The sequence below is a fragment of the Balaenoptera physalus genome (genome assembly GCF_965194825.1).
Source record: "Balaenoptera physalus genome assembly, chromosome: X".
NCBI lineage: Eukaryota > Metazoa > Chordata > Mammalia > Artiodactyla > Balaenopteridae > Balaenoptera > Balaenoptera physalus.
Window position 1 is genome coordinate 2,017,475 of NC_138903.1, and position 24,272 is coordinate 2,041,746.

General features: G+C 49.7%; 1 protein-coding gene and 1 long non-coding RNA gene across 5 annotated transcripts in view; one reads left to right on the plus strand and one right to left on the minus strand.

Annotated features, from left to right (window-relative positions):
• LOC309652488 overlaps window positions 1-24,043 on the plus strand; it is a 39,970-nt gene extending 15,927 nt beyond the window's left edge. Inside the window, exon 2 of the long non-coding RNA XR_014258753.1 lies at window positions 23,720-24,043. This is a non-coding gene — a long non-coding RNA (uncharacterized lncRNA). The remainder of the gene's footprint in view (window positions 1-23,719) is intronic.
• The window catches only part of LOC309652436 (matrix-remodeling-associated protein 5-like), a 118,953-nt gene that overhangs the window by 10,561 nt on the left and 84,120 nt on the right, over window positions 1-24,272 (minus strand). Inside the window, exons 1-5 of one of the 4 annotated variants that reach the window (XM_082446209.1) lie at window positions 19,268-19,813; window positions 16,779-16,994; window positions 11,525-11,654; window positions 10,881-11,271; window positions 1,614-6,605 (exon numbers count right to left, since the gene is read on the minus strand). In XM_082446209.1, coding sequence (XP_082302335.1) covers window positions 1,614-6,605; window positions 10,881-11,271; window positions 11,525-11,654; window positions 16,779-16,994; window positions 19,268-19,314 — 5,776 coding nt within the window. In that variant the 5' untranslated portion in view covers window positions 19,315-19,813. Of the gene's footprint in view, window positions 1-1,613; window positions 6,606-10,880; window positions 11,272-11,524; window positions 11,655-16,778; window positions 16,995-17,576; window positions 17,601-18,768; window positions 18,788-19,267; window positions 19,814-24,272 lie in introns of those variants that run through there. The other 3 variants (XM_082446211.1, XM_082446210.1, XM_082446208.1) reach the window with 3 other exon arrangements.

The following is a 24,272-nucleotide window of genomic DNA, read 5'->3' on the forward strand; positions in this document are numbered from 1 at the left end:
TTAAATCATTACGAAAGCGTTTGCTGTCAAACGCTGAGCTGATCAAAGATGTTGGTAATTTCCCTATGCTCAGTGCCCTCTGTTCACCACTGGGACACATCCAACATGTGTGAGATAAGCAGAGAACGTACAGCTCTCTCTAGTGATATCAGCACTTGTCATTTCCTAGATTATCTAAATGGTAACCGAAAAAAAACCCAACCCTCTGAACAGGATCCAAGCCTGAAGGACACAGCCATGTTGAGAGAGAAGGGAAGAGAAAGGGGAAAAGGGAGGTCCATTCGTGGAGGCTGTAGGCCCTCCGCTATTACTTTTGTCCGTCACCTAGAATCTGTTTCGCCATCGGGAAAGCCGATGGTCATCTTATGAAGCAAAGTGGTCTTTGGGCATCCCAGCCTGCCAAGTAGAGACCGTTGTATAGAGCCTTGTTACGGACTGAATTGTGTTCCCACCACAGTTCATATGTTAACGCCCTGACCCCCAGGACCTCAGAATGTGGATGTATTTGGAGATGGGGTCTTTAAAGAGGGGATGAAGGTAAAATGAGGTCATTAGGGTGGGTCCTGATCCCATAGGACTGGTGTCCTTAGAAGAAGAGGAGATCAGGACACAGACACACACAGAGGGACGACCCTGTGAGGACACAGGGAGGAGAGGGCCGTCTACACGCCCAGGAGAATGGCCTCGGGAGGGACCAGCCCTGGTGACACCTTGATCTTGGACTTCAACCTCCCCAAACTGAAAGAAAATATATCTGCTGTTCCAGCCGCACCATCTGTTCCGGTGCTTTGCTACGGCAGCCCGAGCGGACTCATAAGATTATATCTCTAGGTTCAAGTCAAAGCAATGCCTGATGAGCTCACACCAAGCTGCCCTGACCTTTCAAGCCAGTGCGAGGACAAGAGCGATTTGCACAATTCCCCTCACGCCCCTCTGCACCCCGACATGGCTTGTGGAGGACTTCTGTACTGGACCTCACTGGGAAGAGGCAAGAGTGGAACAGTCCTAAGCCTCGGTTAGGAATGCCCTATCCAAAGAACCTTGTAGGCGTTTCCATGACTCCATTAAAATCTGACACCCGGGGGCTTCCCTGGTGGCGCAGTGGTTGAGAGTCTGCCTGCCAATGCAGGGGACACGGGTTCGAGCCCTGGTTTGGGAAGATCCCACATGCCATGGAGCGGCTGGGCCCGTGAGCCACAACTACTGAGCCTGCGCGTCTGGAGCCTGTGCCCCGTAACGGGAGGGGCCGCGATAGTGAAAGGCCCGCGCACCGCGATGAAGAGCGGTCCCCGCACCGCGATGAATAGTGGCCCCCACTTGCCGCAACTAGAGAAAGCCCTCGCACGAACCGAAGACCCAGCACAGCTAAAAATAAAATAAAAAAATAAATAAATAAAAAAAAAAAAAAAAAAAAAAACCTGACACCCATTTTAATTCCTTATTTCCTGTCCCCGTAAAGGAATACACCTGTCGGTAGATTCTCAGATGTCCTTTCCCATCCCATCTACCTATCCCTCTGCCCAGAATCTCTGGTTCTACCTGCACTCACAGACTCCAGTAAGCCCCTCCCCTACACCAGTCCTGGTTAAAATGCAGATGTTTAAACACCCTACCTGTGGACAGCTTTGTCCAAGTCACGAAAGGCTTGGGTTTCCCCATAGCCTCACACGGGAACATGGCATCTGTCTCGGCAGTGACGGACACGGTCTGGGGGGATTTGGTGATAATTTGGGGCTTTTCCCCCAGCGTCCAGAATTTGGATGCAGGTGGTCCTCCGGAAGAGAAGAGCTTTGAGCTGCTCTGATGGAAGCTTCTGGAAGGCTGGGCAGAAGATGTTATGAAAGGGATGGAGCTCCGGGTGGAGTAGACCAGAGGGATGTTTCTTAAGCTTGTTGAGGGTGGCGCCATAGTCCGGGGAAGGTGCGATACAGGAGGCGCTGGGGGACCGAAGTCCACGTGGCTGATGCTCTGGGAATGTGTCCTATTGTAGGGACCTGGGCTGACTTTTCTCCCTCTCATCCCTGGGGCAGGAGAGGTGGGGATCTGAGGCTTCGGAGTAGCTGCCAACTGTGGAAAAGAGAGGGTCCTGTTGAAAAAGAAAGGGAATCTTCCACCAGGATAATGAGGAGTTCTCGAATCTGGAAGCCTGCCAGCTGGGTCTCTTGGATCAGGGACGTTGTTGTCTCCAAACAATTTGGAGCTGCCGTTGAATGGGTCAGTTCCCTGGTCAGTCGCCTTACTAGGAATGCTAGGTTTGGACCCAGGCAACGGAACCACAGGAGTTGTTGAACTTGGTAATTTTGGAGTCGTAAAGTGCTTATTCTCTGGCGGATCCCTCGACGGATATGCAGCGATTTCCACTTTGCTGGTCAGGTGGGGCTGGAGAGTGACAACGTATCTAAAGGAGCTTTGTGTGGCCGTGTGTGGTGGCCTCGTGGTTCCTCTCGGTGGGACTGGTGTGGCAGCAACGCTGGCTGGTTGGTGGAAACCTTGGACCCTCCCAGCCTCGTGGTGACTATCTGGACCCCTTGGAAGGCTGTTTTTGGTTGTACCATCAAAGGCTTCCTTTCGCGACTCCTGCTTTGGAGTGAAGGTAAATTTGTCCTGGTGGGAAGAGGGAGTGGATATTTCGTTTGGCTTCGATACATGCTGAGTTCCTTCATTATTCACTGAAGGTGTTCTGGTTGCTGGGGTCTCCCCAGCATAATGGAAGAAAATGTTTTGTTTGGAAGCGTTTGATGTTGGCAGTGTTTCTGACATAAGAGGTGTGGGCTTTGCGGTGGTTTCTGCCAGAGACACACGAGTTGTGGGTGGGAATGGGGTTGTTGGCTCCTCCACCAGGGCACGTGTGGAGACTTCACTCTGGTGTCTAATTTCAGAACGGATAATGGCTGGAGTGGTTTCACGATGACTCTGACCACGGATGGTGGTTTCCGCCTGACCTGAAGATGCCTCTACTTTTATGATGGCGAGAGTAGTTGAAGGGACCACTTCTTCCTGTTGCGAGAGCATAGAGACTGCAGAAGGTGAAAACTCAGAAGGAAAACCTAGGTCCTCCAACTCTTTTAAAAAGGGTGAGTCTGTAAGAGCTTCTGAAGAGCTGGTAACAGGTGGGTCTGTCTGTAGCCGCTCAGGCTGGGCTGCCCTAGGAGGGGTCCACCTTGCAGTTCCTGGAAAGCCAGAAGGAGGGGATGCCTCCTTAAATACTCCTGCAGTGGAGACCTCGGCCCCAGAAGGGGATGCCACATGAGTGACTGACTCGCCAGGGACTAGACTGTCGTTTTTATAGTCCTTGATGTTTGTGACTTCGTAATTCTTAATTTCCTTTCCGTCTGATACAGGCTCGTATGTGACTGGAATTGTCTCTCGGAATTTATCATGAGATAAACGTGTTTTGGTGGTGGTTGTCCTATAATCTTCCACTCTAGTTGTCTCACGTGGGTCTCCAGTTGTGAGAGAAACGGTGGTAGGTGAAAGTACAACTTCTGAACTGGGGGTAACAGTGTTTTTATATTTATTTTCTGGGGAAGGGCTGGGCTTGGACACAGACGCTATAGAGCTCACGGTGGAGGTGATGTATCGATGTTTCTTCGGCCTCTTCCCGTGTTTCCTGCGTGGGGTTCCCTTGGATACCGGTTCTGCATGCTTCTCCATGCCCACCTGCTTTGGGGTACCAACTGTGCTATCGACCCAAGATGTAGGAACCAGCAAGCTCTCCACTTGGCTTGGAGTCTTCACTTCAGGTACCTGAGTCAGTGGTGTCAAAAAAGTGACCGCTGGGGCAGAAGTCGCGGGCGGGCTTTGTTTATGCCGGTGTCGGAATCGATGGGGGCGTAATCGCCTCCTCCCGTTGGGTCTCTTTCGGGAAGGATGGGTGGTCAGTGGTGATGGGGAAGCGGCCTTTTGGGTTGGCATCATCATCGTTAGCGTGCTGGTGTCCTTGTCAAACAGAACGCCAAGTGTGGTTTCCCTGGGGCGCTGCAAGGCAGTGATGCTGGCCATGGCTTCCAGCGCTGAGTCAAGCACAGTGGTAGATGCGACGCCTTGCCTCTTCCTCTCAGGACTTCTGGAGCTTTTGGGGTCTCTCTCTAGCGGACCTCCTTCCTGTAGTGTCCTCTGAGAATTCTCCTCTGTGCCCTTGGGAATCAGTGGGTGGCCCTGAGTGCTTAAACCACTTTTCACAAGCTTCGGGCTCTCCGTTTGCTCTTGTAGAGCTGTTTGTGCTGGGATTTTGGGGTCCCCTAAAATGGGATCTTCAAATGGCTCAGAGGTCCTGGTGTTAGCAACCCACAAGGCAGGCACTGGAGTAACGTGTGTGGAGGTCTGTTCTTTCATCGTATTTTCACCTGGTTGTGAATTTGTCTCCACACCTTGGTAAAAGTATGGCAGAGTCTCAGACTCAGCCAAGGAGATGGCATCCAATGGAGGCTCATACTCACTAGATGTAGACCCTGGCATGGATGCAACATCTAGTGTAGACCAGCCCTCTGTGGCTATGTTTTTGTTAGTGGGCTCTTCGTGGACCATATCCAGGGTCTGTAGAGTAGAAGATTCATAAGGCACAGATAGCAGTGTCGTGGCTGTAGCCCAATTCAAGTCAACTACAGTGGCAGCTGGAGCCTTGGTCTTCTCAGAAAACTCATCATCAATAAATTCTTGCAGGTGTGTGCTTGTCACTTTGGGGTCAGCAAGAATTACTCCATCGTGGCCAGATTGGACCGGAACCATCCTGGTTGAGGAAACAGTGCTAGAAACCTGCTCTTCCTCGCCAAATAAGGACACATCTCCTGAGGATTCTTCTGCACTGGTTGTGGTCTGCACAGGTGATACTGAGCGGGGAGGAACAGCAGGCAAAAGGGGTGTCACTTCTAGACTCTCTGATGGAGGAGTGTTGGCTTTAATGACCTGGGGTACTTCTGTTCCCTTAGGTAGATTTCTCCCACGTACTCTGGCTAAAATATCTGCCCAGTGCTCTGGATTAATCTGTTTGTTGGCCATGTTTATCCTTCGTCTGGACTCAAACACTCTGCGACCTTCTGCGATGTTTGTCTCTGGTTCCTTTTCAGAAGTCTTCCAGTGTTTCAGTTTTCTGCGCCCTTTCTTGGTTTTCTGACCTCCGGTGATGGCATCGTCCTTTGCTTTGATGAACATCTCTTGGTCCTTCGGATGGAGAACTCTCCTCGCTGTGTTACCTTCATCTCCTATGCCGGATCCCCCTTCATCCTCCACGACATCTCCTCTTCCTCTGGAAAGGGTCTTCCCGCCTGGGCGTCTGCCTCTTTTCGATGCCCTGGCAGATCCCTTCTTACTCACTGTGAGCCCCACCGTAAAGTGATCTGCCCCTTGCTGGTTGACAGCCGCGCATCTGTAGTAACCACCGTCGCTACCTTGGACCTTTGGGATGGAAAGCGTTCCATCGGCCAACATGTATGCGTGTGACGTGTTGGCCATATTGTTAATCATCCTTCTGTTTGGAAGGATCCAGCTAATCTCGGCCTCAGGTATGGCCAGTGCATTGCAAGGCAGCATCACCGGCTCCCCTGGGTTCTTCTGAATGGTCACTGTATGTCCATCAGGGGGCTGAGTGACAGGTCGTTGCACAAGGACCCTATAAACCATTCGGTCCATTTCATCCCTCACCCGAGCGATGCACTGGTACAAACCAGCGTCTGACTGCTCCGTGGATTTGATCTTCAGCCAGCCGCTGGTGAGGATGGAGAATCTACCGTCCTTGTCTTCCATTGGTGCTTTCAGGACAGAGCCATCCGGGAGCACCCAGGAGATGGATGGGCGCTCAGAAGCCTTCACGTTGCAGCTCAGCTGGCATGGACTCCCTTCCAAGACAGTCTGGGCTCTCTGCACCGCTCTGCTGGGCTCAATCATTACCCAGCTTCTGCTCCGAGACGGCCTCGCGTCTTTGGCGGACACGGTGAGAGCATGTTGAGAGGAATAGGACAGCAGCACTGTTTTGGCCGTACTCTGACGCCGGTTGAGTTGGAGGTCTATGGACGGCTGCGTAACCCACTCTGGTTCTGCCAGGATGTGGGCTCTGACGCCCGTGTAGTAGAGGGTCCCATCGTCGGCGTCTTGCCTGTACTGGTAGCCGAGTCTGGGGTCTTTGCTGAGCGTGAGTTGTCGGTGTAGCTTCACAGGGACCTCGCTGTAATAGGCAATCAGCTTCCAGAGTTTCTCATAGTTTTCTCGAGTCATCGGACACTCAAAATCCAAGGCGACTGTGGCATTTATCTCTATCTCTTGAGGGTCTGTTTGGTTCAAGTGTAGTTGGTACAGGTCCATGGGCGTCTTGATGTCACAGACCAAGTTCACTGTGTTCCCGTGTTCATCGCTCATGTTCAGAGAGACGTTCCATACAGGGTACTGGAGCCCCTGCAGGGACAACACGTTGTCACCATCCTCCTCTTGATTCTGGTCTTCCTCGCTACTCCTGCTCCTGTTCTGTCTCAGAGGGGACTCGATAGAAGGCTTCTCACAAGTGATGTCCTTCAGCTTCTGAATCTCTTGTTTGTGCAGCTTCCTGGGGCTGAAGCACATGGAGCATAGCTGACCCCCTTCATAGGCTTTGTCCTTCTTACACTTCAGAATCCCTGAAACATGCAATCAAACAAACAGGCTGTAAGTCAATGACCCAAAGAATGGCCAGAGGGTAAAGACTTTGTTTGCATCTTTATCACCTGGATGCACTTCCACGATGATTTAAGACCTCACCCACCTTGCCTCTGTGGCGTCACCTCTGACTTTAAGTCAGTTTAGCACAGTGCGTGGTAACTAACCGGGGTGTTGGAACTTCTGGACAGTAGGTCATGAGTACTTTTTTAAAAGGTATTTTTAAGTTAAAAAAGAATGTCTGTTCATACGTATTCTACACGTAACCTTTTACGAGGGTCCAGGAGAATCTACGTTAAGTCACTGCAACCCATGAATATATTTCCAGGTTATAGGATCAACAGTTGGCATGAATCGTATCATGTCTACCTTTTATAAGTATGTTTTCTCTTGCTAGAATTTTTCATTTCAGGCAGTGTTTACTTTTTGGATTCACATTCTACTCTCGGCTTCCCGGACATTAAATCCTCCAGAATGTTCTCCTTCTCTGGCCAACACTGACTCTTTCACTGTTTCCTCCTTCTCTGCCCAACTCATTATGGATGACGTGCTCCCTGAGTCGGTCTCGGCCCTTTCCCTTCTTGCTCTGAGGTCGTAGATGGCCTCGCCCACGTGCACGATTTCGGTTACCGTTCACTCGCCAGTGACGAGTTCCATCTGTGCTCCTCCAGCCCAGGCTCATTCTTATGAGTCCCACACCCAATGCCCTACTTGACACGTCTATTAAATGGCACAAAGGCTCCTCGAACTGACTCCTATGGAACCAAATTATGTTTTCTCCCTGCTAGACGTCTCGTGGCTTTTCTGTATTCGTAACTGCGGAGACTAGAAAACTAGAATGCTTTTTGACAGTCTTCTTGGCATGTGTCCACTTCTTCCCCTTCGCGCTGGAAATGAAACAGCCAAACTGCCATCACTTGGAGTATTACAAACTTCTAACCAATGTCACTATGTCTACTTTTGCTCCTCTGAATGCAGGTTTCTATTCGAGTTTCAAAGTAAAAATCTCAAGATGCAAATAGGATGGTTTCACACACCTCCCCAAACACACATGCACACAAATACAAGACATACCACACATACACACAGACACACATATGGACACACACAAACATATACAGACATAATGCATACATATGAGCACACAAAGGCACAGGTATGTATCTCCAGAATGGCTGCGGTGGCTCTCTACCCCCAAAAGCTTCATGATTCCACCACCATCGTGTAGTGCTTCTGCTGGGAAATGACGGTTTTCAGCCTGTCTTGGACCCAGTGGGGTTTGGGCACTGAAATATGAACGGAGGTGACGTGTGTCTTTTCTGATTAAGACAATTAAGAGGTCAGTATACCTGTCCTTCCTCATCCTTTGCCTGATTTAGCAAATCTGATGTCAAATGTAAAGTGGAGCCATCGATGGAAGAACCTGAATCTTGCCATCTGCATGGAGGAAAGACACCTGGCCACTGCAAGTGCCTACATTAAACTGTGACAAACCAAATCAAACCAAAACTACAATGAGGTACCAACTCACACCAGTCAGAATGGCCATCATTAAAAAGTCTACAAATAATAAATGCTGGAGAGGGTGTGGAGAAAAGGGAACCCTCTTACACTGTTGGTGGGAATGTAAGTTGATACAGCTACTATGGAGAACAGTATGGAGGTTCCTTAAAAAACTAAACATAGAGCTACCATATGACCCAGCAATCCTGCTCCTGGGCATATATCCAGAGAAAACCATAATTCAAAAAGATACATGCACCCCTATGTTCACAGCAGCACTATTTACAATAGTCAGGACATGGAAGCAACCTCAATGCCCACTGACAGATGAATGGATAAAGAAGGTGTGACACATATATACAAAGGAATATTAGCCATAAAGAAGAATGAAGTAATGCCATTTGCAGCAACACGGAGGGACCTAGAGATGATCACACTAAGTAAAATAAGTCAGAAAGAGAAAGAGAAATATCATACGATAGCACTTACATGCGGAATCTAAAAAAATGATACAAAAGAACTTATTTATAAAACACAAACAGACTCACAGACATAGAAAAAATACTTATGGTTACCAAAGGGGAAAGGGGGGAGAGGGTACATTAGGAGTTTCGGATTAACAGATGCACAGAACCATATATAAAATAGATAAACAGCAAGGACCTACTGTATAGCACAGGGAACTATACTCAATAAATAACCTACAATGGAAAAGAATCTGAAAAAGAATATATATATATATGTAAATATATATATATATACATGAAAACAAAATTGTGACATGTATAAATGAAAACAAAATTGTGACATAAGGTGTGTGGGCTGGTAGCTCCTCGATGGCCACAGGCTGAGAGGCTAAGCTGAAATGAAGGATAGCAAGACCTCTCAGAGGAGGAGAGCTTTCAGTGAAGATCCGAACGCTGAAGAGAAGCCAGACCCTTGAACATCTAGCAGAAGAGTTTTCTTGGTAGATGGTGACCAGGTCCAACGACGCTGAGCTAGAAATGGGCTCCGACGGTGCACGGAACAGAAAGCAGCGCGGTGTGGCTGGAGCAGAGTGAATGCAGGGAAGAGTGGGACCAGCCCACTGCCGGAGGGTAGGCGGTAAGTGAGCGCACCACCGTCGGAACTACGGTAAGAAGTGTGGGCTCCATCCTAAGAGCAGCGGGAAACCAGTGGAGACGGACGCAGCGCTGGGGCATGAGCAGGTGTTTACTCTGAAAACGTGTCTGACAACCGCTCGGTGGGGAGTTGACTGAAGCGGGGTAACCGACCAAGGCTGCAGAAAGACCTGCTCAGGACTTCCCTGGTGGCGCAGTGGTTAAGAATCCGCCTGCCAACGCAGGGGACACGGGTTCGAGCCCTGGTCCGGGAAGATCCCACATGCCGCGGAGCCACTAAGCCCGTGTGCCACAACTACTGAGCCTGCACTCTACAGCCCATGAGCCACAACTACTGAGCCTGCGAGCCACAACTACTGAGCCTGCGCTCTACAGCCCGTGAGCCACAACTACTGAGCCTGTGAGCCACAACTACTGAGCCTGTGCGCTACAGCCCGTGAGCCACAACTACTGAGCCTGTGAGCCACAACTACTGAGCCCGTGTGCCACAACTACTGAGCCTGCGCTCTACAGCCCGTGAGCCACAACTACTGAGCCTGCGAGCCACAACTACTGAGCCTGCGCTCTACAGCCCGTGAGCCACAACTACTGAGCCTGTGAGCCACAACTACTGAGCCTGTGCTCTACAGCCCGTGAGCCACAACTACTGAGCCTGTGAGCCACAACTACTGAGCCCGTGTGCCACAACTACTGAGCCTGCGCTCTACAGCCCGCAAGCCACAACTACTGAGCCCACGTGCCACAACTACTGAATGCCGTGCGCCTAGAGTCCGTGCTCCGCAACAAGAGAAGCCACCGCAATGAGAAGTCCGCGCACTGCAACAAAGAGTAGCCCCCACTCGCCGCAACTAGAGAAAGCCCGCGTACAGCAACAAAGACCCAACGCAGCCAAACATAAATAAATAAATTTTAAAAAATAATAATAAAGTAAGAAATGTTTTTAAAAAAAGAAAATAAAAAGACCTACTCAGAGCACTCCACTTGCCTCCTTAGAGACAGGAGAAAGGAGTCAGACCCCGGCTGGTGGCTGTGAGGATGGAGGTGAGCCAAAAGACTCAGTAGGAGAAATTCAACGGGCTCTGAGGATGGGTTCCAACGTGGGGCTTGGGGAAGGGGGTGCAAAAGAAAAAGGAAAAAGAATCTTTCTTATTTTGATGCAAAATCTACTTTCTTGCAACTTCTACCTATCAATCCTGGGTTATTTTTCCCCCTCTGGTTCAATACAGAACACCTGTATCCCCCATCACGAGAGAATAATCACATAGCCGCCCCAGTCTTCTCTCTTCCCAGCATCCTTGAATACTTCCTGTAGGACGAGGGTGCACAGAAAATCCAACCTTTAGCTGTAACCCAAGGCTGAAAAGAATACTCCAAAAATCCACGCTATGGCAACCATAGTCAACTGTCTATAACTGATTAAATGATAATTACTCTACATTTCGATAAAGGATACATGCATTTGAATTATGCCATGGAGATGTCTTGGCATTTCAGTTACAACATTTCCTGCCTCACTGATTTGAGGATGTGATTTCACCCGACCTGAGATGAAGCGATGGTGCAGAAAGTAATTTGTCCAGAGAGGTAAAGGTTGGGCAGCTAAGAGTCACGCAGCTGCTCTGCTGTTCTTACCTTTGGATCTTGCACCCCATTCCAGAAACCACCTCATGTCACAATCACAGGACCACGGATTTCCGTGCAGGTAAAGATTCTCCAGAAGCGGCATGCTCTGAAGCATGCCAGTGGGAAGAGTTCTAATCATGTTCTCGGCTAAGTAGAGGTGTCTCACGGTGGAGAGTCTGAAATAATCCAGAAACGTGAACGTGGAGAACGTGGCGGGGTGTAGCTGGTGAAGCAGGTTTCCCTCTAAGTGGAGTAGCCTTAGGGACGTCAAGCCACTGAACGCTTGTGGGTGGATAAACTCTATCTTATTGTGGTCCATGTGTAGTCTTATTAAGCTCCAGAGCCCCCGCAGGGTCTCTCCTGTGATCACTCGAAGCTTATTGTAGCTGAACTTGAAAACCTACAAAGACAGGGAGGATGGAAAATCCTGTTTATGATTTAAAAAAAAACAACCAACCAAATGAAACAAACCAACCTACAACCAGGAACAGAAACCAGAACAAAGGGCAGGAAAGTAATGACATTAAGCTAGTTTCTTATGTTAAAAAAAAATGGGCATTTCAATCATCGTTAGGCAGCCCTCTATAGTTTCCCCTCTTCACCACTGGTCCTAGAGGCTGCTATTTGCGCTGTTCATAAATGCCCGGGTTTACCTGGAGAGAAATGAGGTCCCTCAAAGCCCCGTCGGGGATACTGGGGATGTCATTGCCGTGAATCATAAGTAGCTCCAACTTGGTCAGTCCCGCAAACGAGGTTTCCGACAAAGCCTGTATGCTATTAAACCTAGAAAATAAATAATTGGAATGAGGAACAGTGAAGTTAAATCCCATCTGGGGAGGATTTCCCAGCCCACCCAGGGGCAACTTAGCAAAATGTTGATTCTAAGGTTGTACTGGTGCCATTCCCAAAGCATAATCCTCTCTCTCTGTGTCCTTGTCTATTTCTAAGGTTGCAAAGAAACCGACACATTTTTATTAGCCTTCGTTCAGTGAAGGCATGGTCGCTGGGAATTCTGACTCGGAGTACACTTACGTGGTCACAGGCTATTTTGGGAGATACATAAGATTTAGACCTTTAAACGCAGCTGGTCAAAAGGGCCCCTCATTGGAAATCATAACAAAGACACGTGGCCAGCATGAATGGAAAACAAAAAACCAAAAAACCAAAAGACAGCTTTGGAAGTGGCTTTGCATATAGTAAGACAAGGACGTTCTCTGAACTAAAGGACCAAATGAAACAGACACCCTTATTTCACAAAGACAAGCTCCCAATTCTGATGGGTGATGGAAGTTATCTGTAAACATTGTGGTGCGTTTGGGATGTTGTTTTTGAATAGAGATTGGTAAAGACGCTTCCTTGACCGGTCTGGAAATTCCTCACTGCTCCGTTGTTAATGACACCAGGGAATCCCTGGAGAACCAATTATAAGATGAACAGAGAATCCTGTACCTTGCTGTGCTGTAGGGCAGGAACCTGGGGTCAGGGCTTCTGCTGAAATCCAACACATCTATCCTGACATTATTTTTGTATTTCCCCTTATCACCTCAACAAAAGGAAATGCATCTGTAGAGAAGGCTGGTAAAGAGCTCAGAGCTAACTCAGCAGATGATAGCCGGGTCCGGTGTTCTCCTTAAACACATACGTGCCCCATACCTTGGTGATCACAGCCTCTAGGGAGGTGAGGTCCACCCCGCTGCTTAACGTCCTGCAACGCACAGGCGAGTGCCCATGACAAGGAACCATGGTATCCAAAACGGTAAGAGGGCCCCAAACGTCAAATGTGCTGAAGCGGAGAGTCCCTGCCTTAACCCAGGTTGGGACAGTATGGGGAGCTCATGTGCTGCCTCATTTGTTCATCATTATTTAGGATTCTACCAAGAAATCTGCCTGAGATGGTGAACACCCAAGAGGGGATGAATATCAACCTGTAAACTCTTTTCCATTCCTTGTTGCCTGAGGTTCGTCTGGAAACAGTAAGTGGGAGAATATTATCAGGGGAAGTAGGTGAGGTTGGCAGGGACCAGGTCACCTCAGAATTGGGAGGATGTAGAAAGGAAAGTGCTTCCTTTGTTCCAAGTCCAGTGGGAAGTCACTAGAGGGTTTTCAGGAAGGGTGTGACATGAACAAAGTTATGTGGTAAAACAACAAAGCTCCACTCTGTGCAGAATGGGTCAGAGACAGACAAGAGAGGAATGAGGAGACCAAGTGAACCACAGGGAGGGATGCCGGTGTCCACGGCCAGGGTGGGAGCCGTGGAGATAAACGTACGTGGGAAGTTTCCAGACGTGCTTAGAGGAAGAGGCAACAGGCATGGCTGAGGGATGGAATTGCAAATAAGGAAAAGATTGCAGGGGAAACACTTCCAAGTTATATTTGCCATGCGATGTTGAAGAGGTCTGTCAGACGCCACAGTGAGGGTGGGACTCAGGAGTTCCATCAAGACCTGAGATGTGCACATGCAGGAAGCATTCCCAAACGGACGCATGGACTAAGGACTTGGGAGGAGGTGAGACCACCTGTGAAGACCCCAGAGGTAAAGAAGAGTGGAGAGGCCAGAGGGAAGAGGCAGGTCTTGACTCGGAGGCAGCGGTGGGGCAAGTCAAAGGCTCCGTCTTTCAGATGGGTCAGAAAGAGTGTTATGTTCCGCAGCACATTTTCGTTCAAGGCTGTGCTGGGCTCACCAGTGTTCCCGCTTCTGGAATTTTTTTGTCTCCCCAGAGTCTCACTTCCAACTTGACATCCAGCTACAACGGTGGATGCTGCGGCGGGGAGAAGATGAAGGGGAGGAAGATATTTGGGTGCAGAGAATCACCCTTGTTTGGATTCCCTCCCCACCGGAGTAAATCCCCTCCAAGTCCTGGATGGGGGGCATATCAGCTCAGGAATCCTTCCTGCATTCTCTTCCTGGTGCTTGTTTTTAAGAGAGTGACAGATGCAGGTGTTGCTGCTGTCAAGGTTACGAATGGTGGGGCGGGGGGGGGATATTTCCAGGACAGACAAAAGACAAGGGAATCACCTGAATGGCAAGTGCAGGAAGCATGGTATTCTCTCTGCACATCCAAGGGGTGTGGGTGAATTCTCTCTGCATCTGTCTAAAAGCCAGCAAAGAGACAGGGAAACTCACGTGGCAGTCAGGAAAATAATTTGACCGGCAGACTGCAATGACCTGGTGTAGAGTCCCATTCTTTAATTGATCACCTACCCATCATTCTCTCCCAAGTATCTTCCTCATCTGTTGATGGGCAATAACTGACTACATAACCAGCTAAATGGAATGAGTTTTATATCAGAAACATAGGATCGTTTTGCAGTATATACGCATATCAAATCATTATGTTGTACACCCGAAACTCATATAATGGTGTCAACGATATCGCAATAAAAAAGAACGAAAAACAGATATACGTAAAATTGCTTCACGGATACCCACTAGGATCCCAAAGCAAAATTTAAAATGAAAAAGAGCAGTACGGGCATTTGAGAAATTTCAGAAAGATGTCATCAAAACTCATCTTTTAATCAAAGGGGGAAATATCTTTAAAGGTCTATAAATCAGACATTTAACTGGATGATATTTTCTTACTCAGAAATATTTGGAAAGTAATTCCTGAAAAAGTTCTGGGGCTGTCCAAACAGGAAAGAGCAGATCTTTCTTTCAATGCTGAGTGAGAACCCTAAAAACATCTGTGTGGGAATGAAACTTTTTCATTACTGCTCTGCCAATAATCCCTCATTCCTTGAGAGTTTTAAACCCTTTCCAGACCGCTAATAGACAACTCAGACCCTGAGTTCTATCTGTATTAGACGTTGCTATTGTTTTGTGTTTTTTTTTTCCCAACAAAAGGCACAATGCCAGCCTCGTTATCTGCTTTGAGACTGGTTTCCAGAAATAGTGCTGTGATATTATACGAGTGATTTTTAAAATGTGGCACATCGAATAATGTTACAAATTAAGCCAGATGGAAGTAATATATGTGGGTGCAGTGAAGCTATTTCTTACTTTTTCTTTTTCCTTTATCTTTAATATCACACAAAACCATCTCAAGATCTTATTGGAGACAGTAGGAAAAAGAATCATTTTGATATCTGTCTCTGATTCTAGTGGCAAAGCCTTTAGGACACTGTAATTCATTGTCTTCACCATTAATTGTTTAAAATGAAACCACCAAGAACTATGTTCTCATTGAGACGTGACATAGGTTCCACGCTTACAAAACACGTCATTTTAAAGATGGGTGGAAGAAAACCATCCCGGAAACTGTGAATGAGATGCAAACAGCTCCACAAAAAAAACAGTTTATAGGTCTTGCAAGTCTCAAGCTATCACACAGCTAACTTTTGGGGGCGGATGCATGCAGTTTCTTCCCCAAACCCCTAGCCAACCTGACAGCCCAGACCCTCAACACACAACAGGTGAGGCATTCGGGGCTCTTACACAGGAAGCACGGCAGAAAACAGTCCCCCTGCACCTTCAATCCCACACTGTCAAGGGGGCTCCCCTAACGCCTAACAGTAGCCCCGATTCTGTGCCCTGACAAGGGGTCAGCCTTGAGGGATTAGGTAGTTAACCCAGCAAGAGGGACACTATGCTGAAAATGGCTCAGGAAAGGGGCGATCCCTAGACAGAGCTATTTTGCACCCCAGGAGGTGTAAGAAAGAAGAGAAATCATAGATGAGCTCTATTTTCCTTTCTACAAACTAGCACAGCCCGTCCTACCCTGACTCAAAGCAACTCCAGTTCCTCTTCTGAATGAATTGTACGATTGTGAGAAGGAAACTGGTTTTAAAATTGTAAAATGATTTAAAGATGGTAACAAGGAAACTGTTACTATTCTCTCTCCTGGCAAAGCCAAACTGTTTTCCCCATGGAACGATCATCATCGTGGTTAGATTTTTCAGAGCGTCAAATCGTAAAGTTTTCCAAGGTTTTTTGGAGGAAGCTATTTAATGGTCTATTGCTATGGATTCACAAAGTGTTTTTCTTATTGTCTTAACTTCCCGTTCTTTTATTCTACTCCTGGACTTTACAATCAATAAATGCAAGAATTGTTGAAGCCCTGTACTCAGAGATGTCTAGGCATGTTTATAATTTTTTGTTCATTGACTCAGGTTAGGCCATTTCATCTTATTAAAATGTCCCCCCAGTGGCTATTCATCAAACCCTAAATAATTCTGTTGTTTTATGGGTGGTAGAAAGTAGCTAACATGTTTTGTTGAAGAAGTCCAAATTATTGTTTACGATTAAAGTTGTACAAGCAATTGTTTAATATGAAAATTGTACATGAGTACCTGTAATTCATAGCAACGTACACTAACGTATAGAAAGCATATATGGGTATAAAAGGAAACTAAAAATATAAAAATTCTACCTTGAAATGCTGCATTAAAATATCTGTTGAAAAGATATGAATATTTTAAATAGGCAAAATCTGAAAGAACTCTTATTTCCTCAAAGTCACAATTGCGTCATGCAGATAACTTACAAAATGTCACAGATGTCTCACTTATTCTTTTTATTACTCTGTAATAGTTCCTGAGGTCTATTTAAAATACTATTAGTATATTTACGTGTGGGTCATACGCTTTCATCTCTGCAACGTATTAAAGAACTGTTATCAAAGGAGACTTATCAAGGAACTGAAGCTGTCCGAGGTGGTTCGTTCTTAAGCCTTGTGATAGAAGCTTCCGGTGATGGATCAATTCAGGTAACAGCCCCAAAGGACCACATTTAGTAGAGTTACAAATGCCCCCTCGATTCAGCCCATATAGGAGCGCATAACGCAAGACACAGTGACACAAAAAGGAATATACATTCGCAGTTACGTAAACGCACATACACATAACGAAAAACCAAATCAACACGCATGCAAGAAGGCTGAGACTGCTCAGAAGGAACGTGGTACAAACCCCAGATTGATTCTTTCCACATGTTTAGAAATCCCAGCGGGCACGGAAGCCAAGGAGCGAAACGTGCAGTGGACCTCGCTGGGAACGTAACAGGCGCAAGGGTACGGACAGGCCAGCGCGGCGCGCGGGTGTCCCCAGAGGAGAATCAGCACCACGGACAGTGCTCGCCACTGCGCCCGCGTTGGCATCTTGTCGGGGTGGGTCATCCCAGGACACCTGTCGTGGAACCACAAAACCAGATGTCAGGTAGCGCTTCCGTACTTCCAGCAGATTTTACTTGAATCGTGCACCATGGGGGTAAGCTTCGCAAGACATCACACCGTACATTTTAGGGACACAAAACACGTGCATCAAGAAACACAAAACTTATTTTTTAAAATCTTTCGCCATTCACTTTAATCGTTACTATAGAATATAACCTTCCCTCCTGACTCTGAGATGACTTGGACATCTCAATGTGTTGTGAAGGAGGGTACGGAATACACATGCCCACATACACGCCCATAAATATACATACATACATACGTGTGTGTATAAATGTATACATACACACATATATATTTGTATAAATGTGTATATTTGTGCTTATAGAGACAAGACATACATTCATGTTTCTATAATAAAATAAACAATAAAAGTAAATGTTATGTGTCCACCTCCAATGTTATTGCCGAGCTGTTACTTATTGTATATATATTTGAATAAAAAGCTTCTCAGGAAGGCCGTTATTATCAGAAGGGTTTCCTTCTTTTAATGACATTCCTTAAGATTTTAATTATATCTTCTTCAAGTGCTTACAGAGGCATTCACTAAAGCGAAAAATGTTCCATTATATGTGGTTTTGTTTATGATCCTTAATTTTGTTTTCGTTGGAAGAGCCAAAATGTTGAGATGGTACAGCATCTTAGTTTACCGGAGAGGAAATTTGGGGCGAACCTCTGAAAAATCTGCCATTAGAGAAAGAGGAAAGGAATTATTTCCTGATGAAGAATCTTCAGGCAAACAAAAAAGATCAGTAAGACAAAAGGAAAAAAAGGAAGAAGAAAGAGAGGAGGAAGGAAGGAAGCAAGGAACGGAGGGAGGGAGGGAAGGAAAGAAACGGTCAGATAAATATTAGGTTGCATCAGCTACGTCATTTAGAATGTCCGTGATTATTTTTTCATGCATCGGTCATGCCCTCCTTCATCGACTCATATTTCTGTCAGCTCTTGCATAAAGTTTATTTACAAATAAGTAACACACATGCAAAGTAAAGCGCACAGAAGAGAAACGCGCCTGTCGGTCCGTCCCTGCTCTGGGCAAGCCCTAACTTCTGATCATAAACTCTCCCTGCGCTCACACGCGGTAGGGACACCCCGAGGCCGCAGTCCTTCCGTCGGTTACGGGACCTGCAAAAAGACGCTCTCTGAACTCCGGACGCGTCTCGCCTTCCAGCTGCCCCTCAAGGGCGGACGGTGCAGGCTGCCGTGCAACAAGCAAGCGCAGCCCCTCCGCTGCGCCCTGGAACGAACGGGCTCCTGCAGCTTTGCGGAGAGCAGCTGGCTGGCTCTGCGGAGCCCAGGCCGCCCCCGCTCCCGCCCGCGCGCCTGACCTCCGCCCTGGCTTCCTGCCACCGGCGTCCCGATGCCCCCTCCCCAGCCGCGCTCCCCGTCCTGCCTTCCACCCGGGTCCCCCCGGGAGACCGCAGGAACGCTCCCCAGGGAACCCTCGTCCCGCGGTCCCGAGGGAAAGCGCCCTGAGCCTGCAGGACCTCCCGGCACGCCCGGAGAACCGCGCGAGGCTGGCCTCGGGACCCCAGGCGGTGGACAACCTGGAGAGGCCGGGCGCGCGGCCCTGCGCCCCTGGCCGGCTTCCAGCGCCCGCTCTCACGCGCCGGGCAGGCGGCGCGGTGAACGCCGAGCTTTCCCCGAGCGCGGCTCGCGGTGCCCCGCGGGTCTCGGAGGCCCGGCACCCGGACAGCAAAGGACGTCTCTCCCAGACGGTGACCTACCCAGCTCCCGCGCGGCTCAGCCCCCGGCCGAGGGGGGCTTTGCGTCTCCCCGTGTCCAGGGGAAGACGAGGGGGACGAGGAGGAGAGTCTTAGCAGCCGGAGCTGGAGGATCTGCGAGGGGGCCCTGCAGCTGTGGTTTCCCCCGCCAGCGCAAGAGCCAATCGGTTACGCCGGGGCATCCCCTTGGTGGCTCCCTGGAAACCGGGGAGGGGTGGGTGAGAGGCCGCGAGGGAGAGGGAGGAGAGGAGAAAGGCTGGGGGTTCCTGTAGACCTACTCAGCGCATCTTCCCGGAGCAGTCCGCCAGCCTCTCGCCTGGACGGGAGCTGGACCCGCGGCCCCTCCACTGTAGGGCCAGGAACCAGTTCAACACGTCCGCTTGCCCTCGCCCCCCGCTCGGCCCCCCGCGACTCAGGTCCGTCCCGCACTCTCGTCACCCCCCGCCCCCCGGCAGACAGAGCCGGGCCCCCGCCGCGCGCCCGGGCCGCCCTCGGTCCTCACCCGTCCTTCGGCAGCCGCGGCACACGGGAGCGCTGCGCCCGGAGCATCCGCGGGGCCGGCGCGCGCGCGTCACCGCCGGGGGTCCGCCGGGGCCATGCCCTTCCCGGGGCCGGGGGCGAGGCGGCGCGGCTTCCCAGCGCGGCGCGGAGAGCCGGCGCCCTTTTATGCGCGTCGCCCAGAGACTTCCCCGAGTGCACGCCTCGGCCCACCCCCGCCCTGCCCCACCCCGGGGAGACGGGGCGCGGGCCCCGGCGCAGGGACCCTGGCCGCGCCGCTCTGCGCTCAGCCCTCCTCCCGGCTCTTCATGGCGCCGCGTGCCCACTGGGCACGCCTCGTCCACGCCGCCGGGAGCAACGGCGGGGGCCACGCGCACACGGCTTTGGGAAGGAGGGCTCCGGGTCCGAGACGAACTCCGGGGACCCGAGGGAGGGGGAGAGGCCCGGAGCGCGGGGCGAGCTGCAGCCCAGAGTCTGCACCCGGAGCGCCCTTGCCAGCGGAGGTGGAGAGCGTCTCCTCCTTTCCGCGGAGGAGAGAGGGAACCGGGTTTGCACTCCCCCGGGCGGGCCGCAGTGTTCTCTGGCCGCGCCTCCGAACCCGGGGGCTGGCAAGAGCCGGCTGCGCCCGCCGGCACCCCCCCCCCCCACCGCCCCAACCCGAGGGGCAGGCGCGGCTGCAACGTGAGCCCCGCGGCCACGCCCTCCCGCCTCTGCTGAGGCGCCTGGCCGCCAGCCTCCCTCCCCCTGCCAGAATCCTCCTGCCAAGGAGGTGGAACGCTCTCGTCCCGTTCGGAGAGCCCGAGGGGGGCTGGGCCGGCGCTCTGGGGAGCCTGGTGGTACTTGCTGGGGCAGGTGAGAACCGCCTGTGGACAGGGCGAAATAACAGGGGTTGGAGAGAGCCGTGCGTCCCCAGCGCAGAAGGGGAAGGGAGAGAAGGAGGTATCCTGGTTCCCAGGAGGAATCAGATCTGGGGAGAGGGACCAAGGGGTCAGGTGAGGACTTGTCGCCAGCACAGCCCCCCTGGGCAGAGCTAGGACAAGAGCACCCACTGTGAAGAGAAAGCAACAGGGGTGTCGCAGGGCCGGCATCCAGGAGGGGACATTCCAGGTGTCCCGAGTGAGCTCTGCACGCCTGGAACCCGTCCAAGAGCTGCTAGGAAGTGTCCAGAAGTGAACCTTCAGATGAGTTGCTTCTGATGGACCCAGCATGGACCGGCTTAGTGTCTCCTGAAAAGTCTGTAGGAGGGACTTCCCTGGTGGCGCACTGGATGAGACTCTGTGGTCCCAGTGCAAGGGGCCTCGGCTGGATTCCACATGCACACCGCAACTAAGACCCGGTGCAACCAAAAAAAAAAAGTGTCTAGGAATTCCTCACTGCCCCTTGCCCAAGGTGGCGGGCATCCACCAGGTAGATCCGGGGCCAGTTCATAAGTGGGTCCATTCACTGCGTCCACAGCAATAATGTGTGTTGACATATTTCCAGGGACTGGTTTTAGGGATTCTCTTTCTTGAAATGCCCCAAACCCTTTAATTACATTTATTAAAAACCTGTCCCCAGAACATCTCCATAGCTTTCTTTCGTGGCTTTGCCATCCACCTACTCAGCTAAACTGGAAACTCAAGTCATGGTCCCCATGTGCCTCTCCTCTAGGACCTTGAAGTCAACTGGGGGCCAAGTCTAGCGGATTGTGACTCCTAAGAATTGTTGAGCCCAACGGCCTTGCCCGTTCGGTACTGTAGTCTGGTGCTCAGGTCTTAGCTTCTGCCTGCCTCTTCCTCCATCCGTTGTTTCTTTGTCCGACCACCAGCGGGTCACCCAAACTTGGAGGGCTGCCCCATCCTCAAACAAGTTCTGAAGTTGTCCACGGTGACACATGACACGGCAGGGTCTTGCTAGCCTGTCCAGGGACCTTGTATCTGCTGATGTCTGGCTTTGAAGAAATGGTAGCAGATCCCTCCTCCTTCTTCTTCTCCTTCTTCACCTCTTCTTCTCCTCCTCCTCTTCCTTCTTATGTCCATGCATGTTCTCATCTTGAGGCACGTATTCAGTCCATCATTTGTCCCTTCCCTGCCGCTGTTTGATGATCTCTTCCTCAACCTCCATCTCCTAGCGCTTTCCAACATTCCTGCCCATCCATGTGGCCCTTTGCTTGTATTATGGCCAATTACTTGCCCTTGTCTAATGATATGGTTACGTTTCGAAACCTGGAAACTAGCACAGAGCTTAGCACACAGTAGGTGCTCAATCAAATGCATGAATAAGTGAGTGAGGGAATGAATGAGCTTCAATCCTACTAAGACATGTGTAGATTTAAAAAGTCACAGTACATAACGGATATGACAAATCCATGAATATAGCATTACGGGTTCTTAATGATTCCAAAACTTTTTTGAAAAATCAATAGTTTGGTGTGTTTATTCCTTTTGTTTCGACATTTGTTTTGCTCCCTCGGTGGTTAGCTCCAGAAACCATGTCTGACTTACTGTGGGATCCCCAGAAGCGCCAACAAAATTCCTTGAATACAGAGGGTTTTAAATACATGCTGGTTGAATTCAATTTACCTGTTTCCCCACAATTCCACAAGGTGGAGGCTGAGGAGGGTTGAGGGGATAAGGGACAGGTCAGTAAGTTGGGACAGCGCGTAATGTGCTTTCTGAGGAAAGGAGTGATTTGACCTCCACAGTGACAAGAGGTTGGAGTCCTCCAGAGTAACCAAACACCATGTGATTTGGTGGATGGCAGCTCCTTGCGTGCTGCACCCAACGATTTTATCAGCAATTGCTTCTCCATCTTTCTAATTCTAGCAGCATCTGTCTTCTTGAAGAATTTTGTCTGCATCACCGTAAGAGCCCTCCCATCCACTCTTCTCATTGGACCCCCTTAACAGCAGAGCCATTGGTAAAGAGTACAGACAGCTGGGCTTACGCTCCCCTTTCCTCCTTCCCACTCTCTCTTGGCTGGGCAGAAACCTTCCCTAACATCAGCTTCCCCAAATGTAACATAAAGACAATGATACCCATCTTTCAGGGCTGTCGTGACCACAGGATGCAATCCTGTAGACAGAGACCTGAACACAGTACCCATGTCGCACCTGTGGTTAATACACAGGATCTGTTGAACCTACACTCCCTTTATTTTTTAGTCCTTTCTTGTATCTTTCATCCTCTTATCTGATTTCTCCCCAAGGCAGGATCTCTGGGGATATAGCGGTTGTTTCTTGCTTGAGCTGGAGCTCTTCAACGCTCTGAATCTTGAATGGGAGAGCTTCCTGTTCCAGGGGAGGCTGTGCGTGACCACGGGATTATACGGTTTTTTGCTTAGCAGGGGTTGTAAAAGTAAATCCTGCATCACCGGCTGCTACCCAGCCTCCGTAATCAGAAGAAGGACTGACCCTAAGTATTCTAGGATGACTGGAGAGAAAGGAAAAAAAAAAAGTCTGCACAGGAAATGTCTACTCGCATAACTGGGAAATCCCAGGGGTAGACTAATAGCTAGCGGGGATGTATCTTTATTTGAGCAGAAACAGACTTTCAGGAATGTTCCATGTGAAACTTGCCCCCGCTCTGTCTAGGGTAAGCCTTAAATGAGAATACAAGCTACTGGCAACCTCTCTGAAAATGAGGGGGTATTTTTGTTTTGCTTCGTTCTTTCATACCACAGTCAGTGGAAGTCTCCCATTCTGTTGCATTTACTAAAATGCTTCCAGATTTTTCTCAACAGCGAATTTTCAAACAGAACAAAAGATAAGAAGTACACATCAGAGGAACTCCCCAGATCTCCCAAGCACAGTTGAATTATAGCTGCAAAATGGGCTGGAACAAATTCTGCTCAGCGGGGAGGGTAGAAATCTACAGAAGAAGCATCAGGTACAGACGTGAACTCAGTCCGACCCACCATGGGGGACACGCCGAAGGGGATTGCTCAGCAAACTGGAAGCTATTTCTCCATCCCTCCCCCTTATCTGAGCCGGAAGCATCTAGAACAAGTCACAGACACAGGCTCTTCCACTCTGGGTCTCCAAATTCTGCTTGGTAGGAAACCAAGTGCAGGGGGATTAAGAGAATGGAATTTCAGCTCTCTCCTCCATACCACAGGATAACACGCAGACTGGGGTAAGCAGCCCACGCCGAGGCACCCGTTCAAAGACCTCAGCTCTGGATGGCAACGTGTCAGAAACCAAGATCCGTCTTCCTTTTCGAAATAAAAGTTACCAGTGGTCTCTACCTCAATGTGAAAGTATTCATTTCAGAGAGATGTCCTGTGACGCTGACTATTCAACATTCTATGGAGTGTCAACACTTGTGGTTTTTGGTGTTTTGTTTTTTTTTTTGACAAAGCATTTTGACCTGCATTTATGCTGATTTTACATCCTGTCTCTAGGAATACAAATCAAGTAGTTTCTACGGGATTTCATACGGTAGGTGCACGAAAGGCTGGAATGAAAGGTCATTAAAAGCTATTTCTGGGGGCTTCCCTGGTGGCGCAGTGGTTGAGAGTCTGCCTGCCAATGCAGAGGACACGGGTTCGAGCCCTGGTCTGGGAAGATCCCACATGCCGCGGAGCAACTGGGCCCGTGAGCCACAACTACTGAGCCTGCGCATCTGGAGCCTGTGCTCCGCAACAAGAGAGGCCGCGACAGTGAGAGGCCCGCGCACCGCGATGAAGAGTGGCGCCCGCTTGCCGCAACTGGAGAAAGCCCTCGCACAGAAACGAAGACCCAACACAACCATAAATAAATAAATAAATAAATAAATAAATAATGCAAACCTTAAAAAAAAAAAAGCTACTTCCGGGACTTCCCTGGCGGTCCAGTGGTTAAGACTCCGTGCTTCCACTGCAGGGGGCGAGGGTTCGATCCCTGGCCCTTCCGTGGGTCTCATAAGGATAGATCCCAGGGTATTTCTCTCACCTGTGGATGCATTCAGGACACCAGGTAAGGTCCCTTATGCCTTGGAAACATGCCTCTTTCATGAATTGGGATGGGGAGCCTCATTTATGGACAACAGATG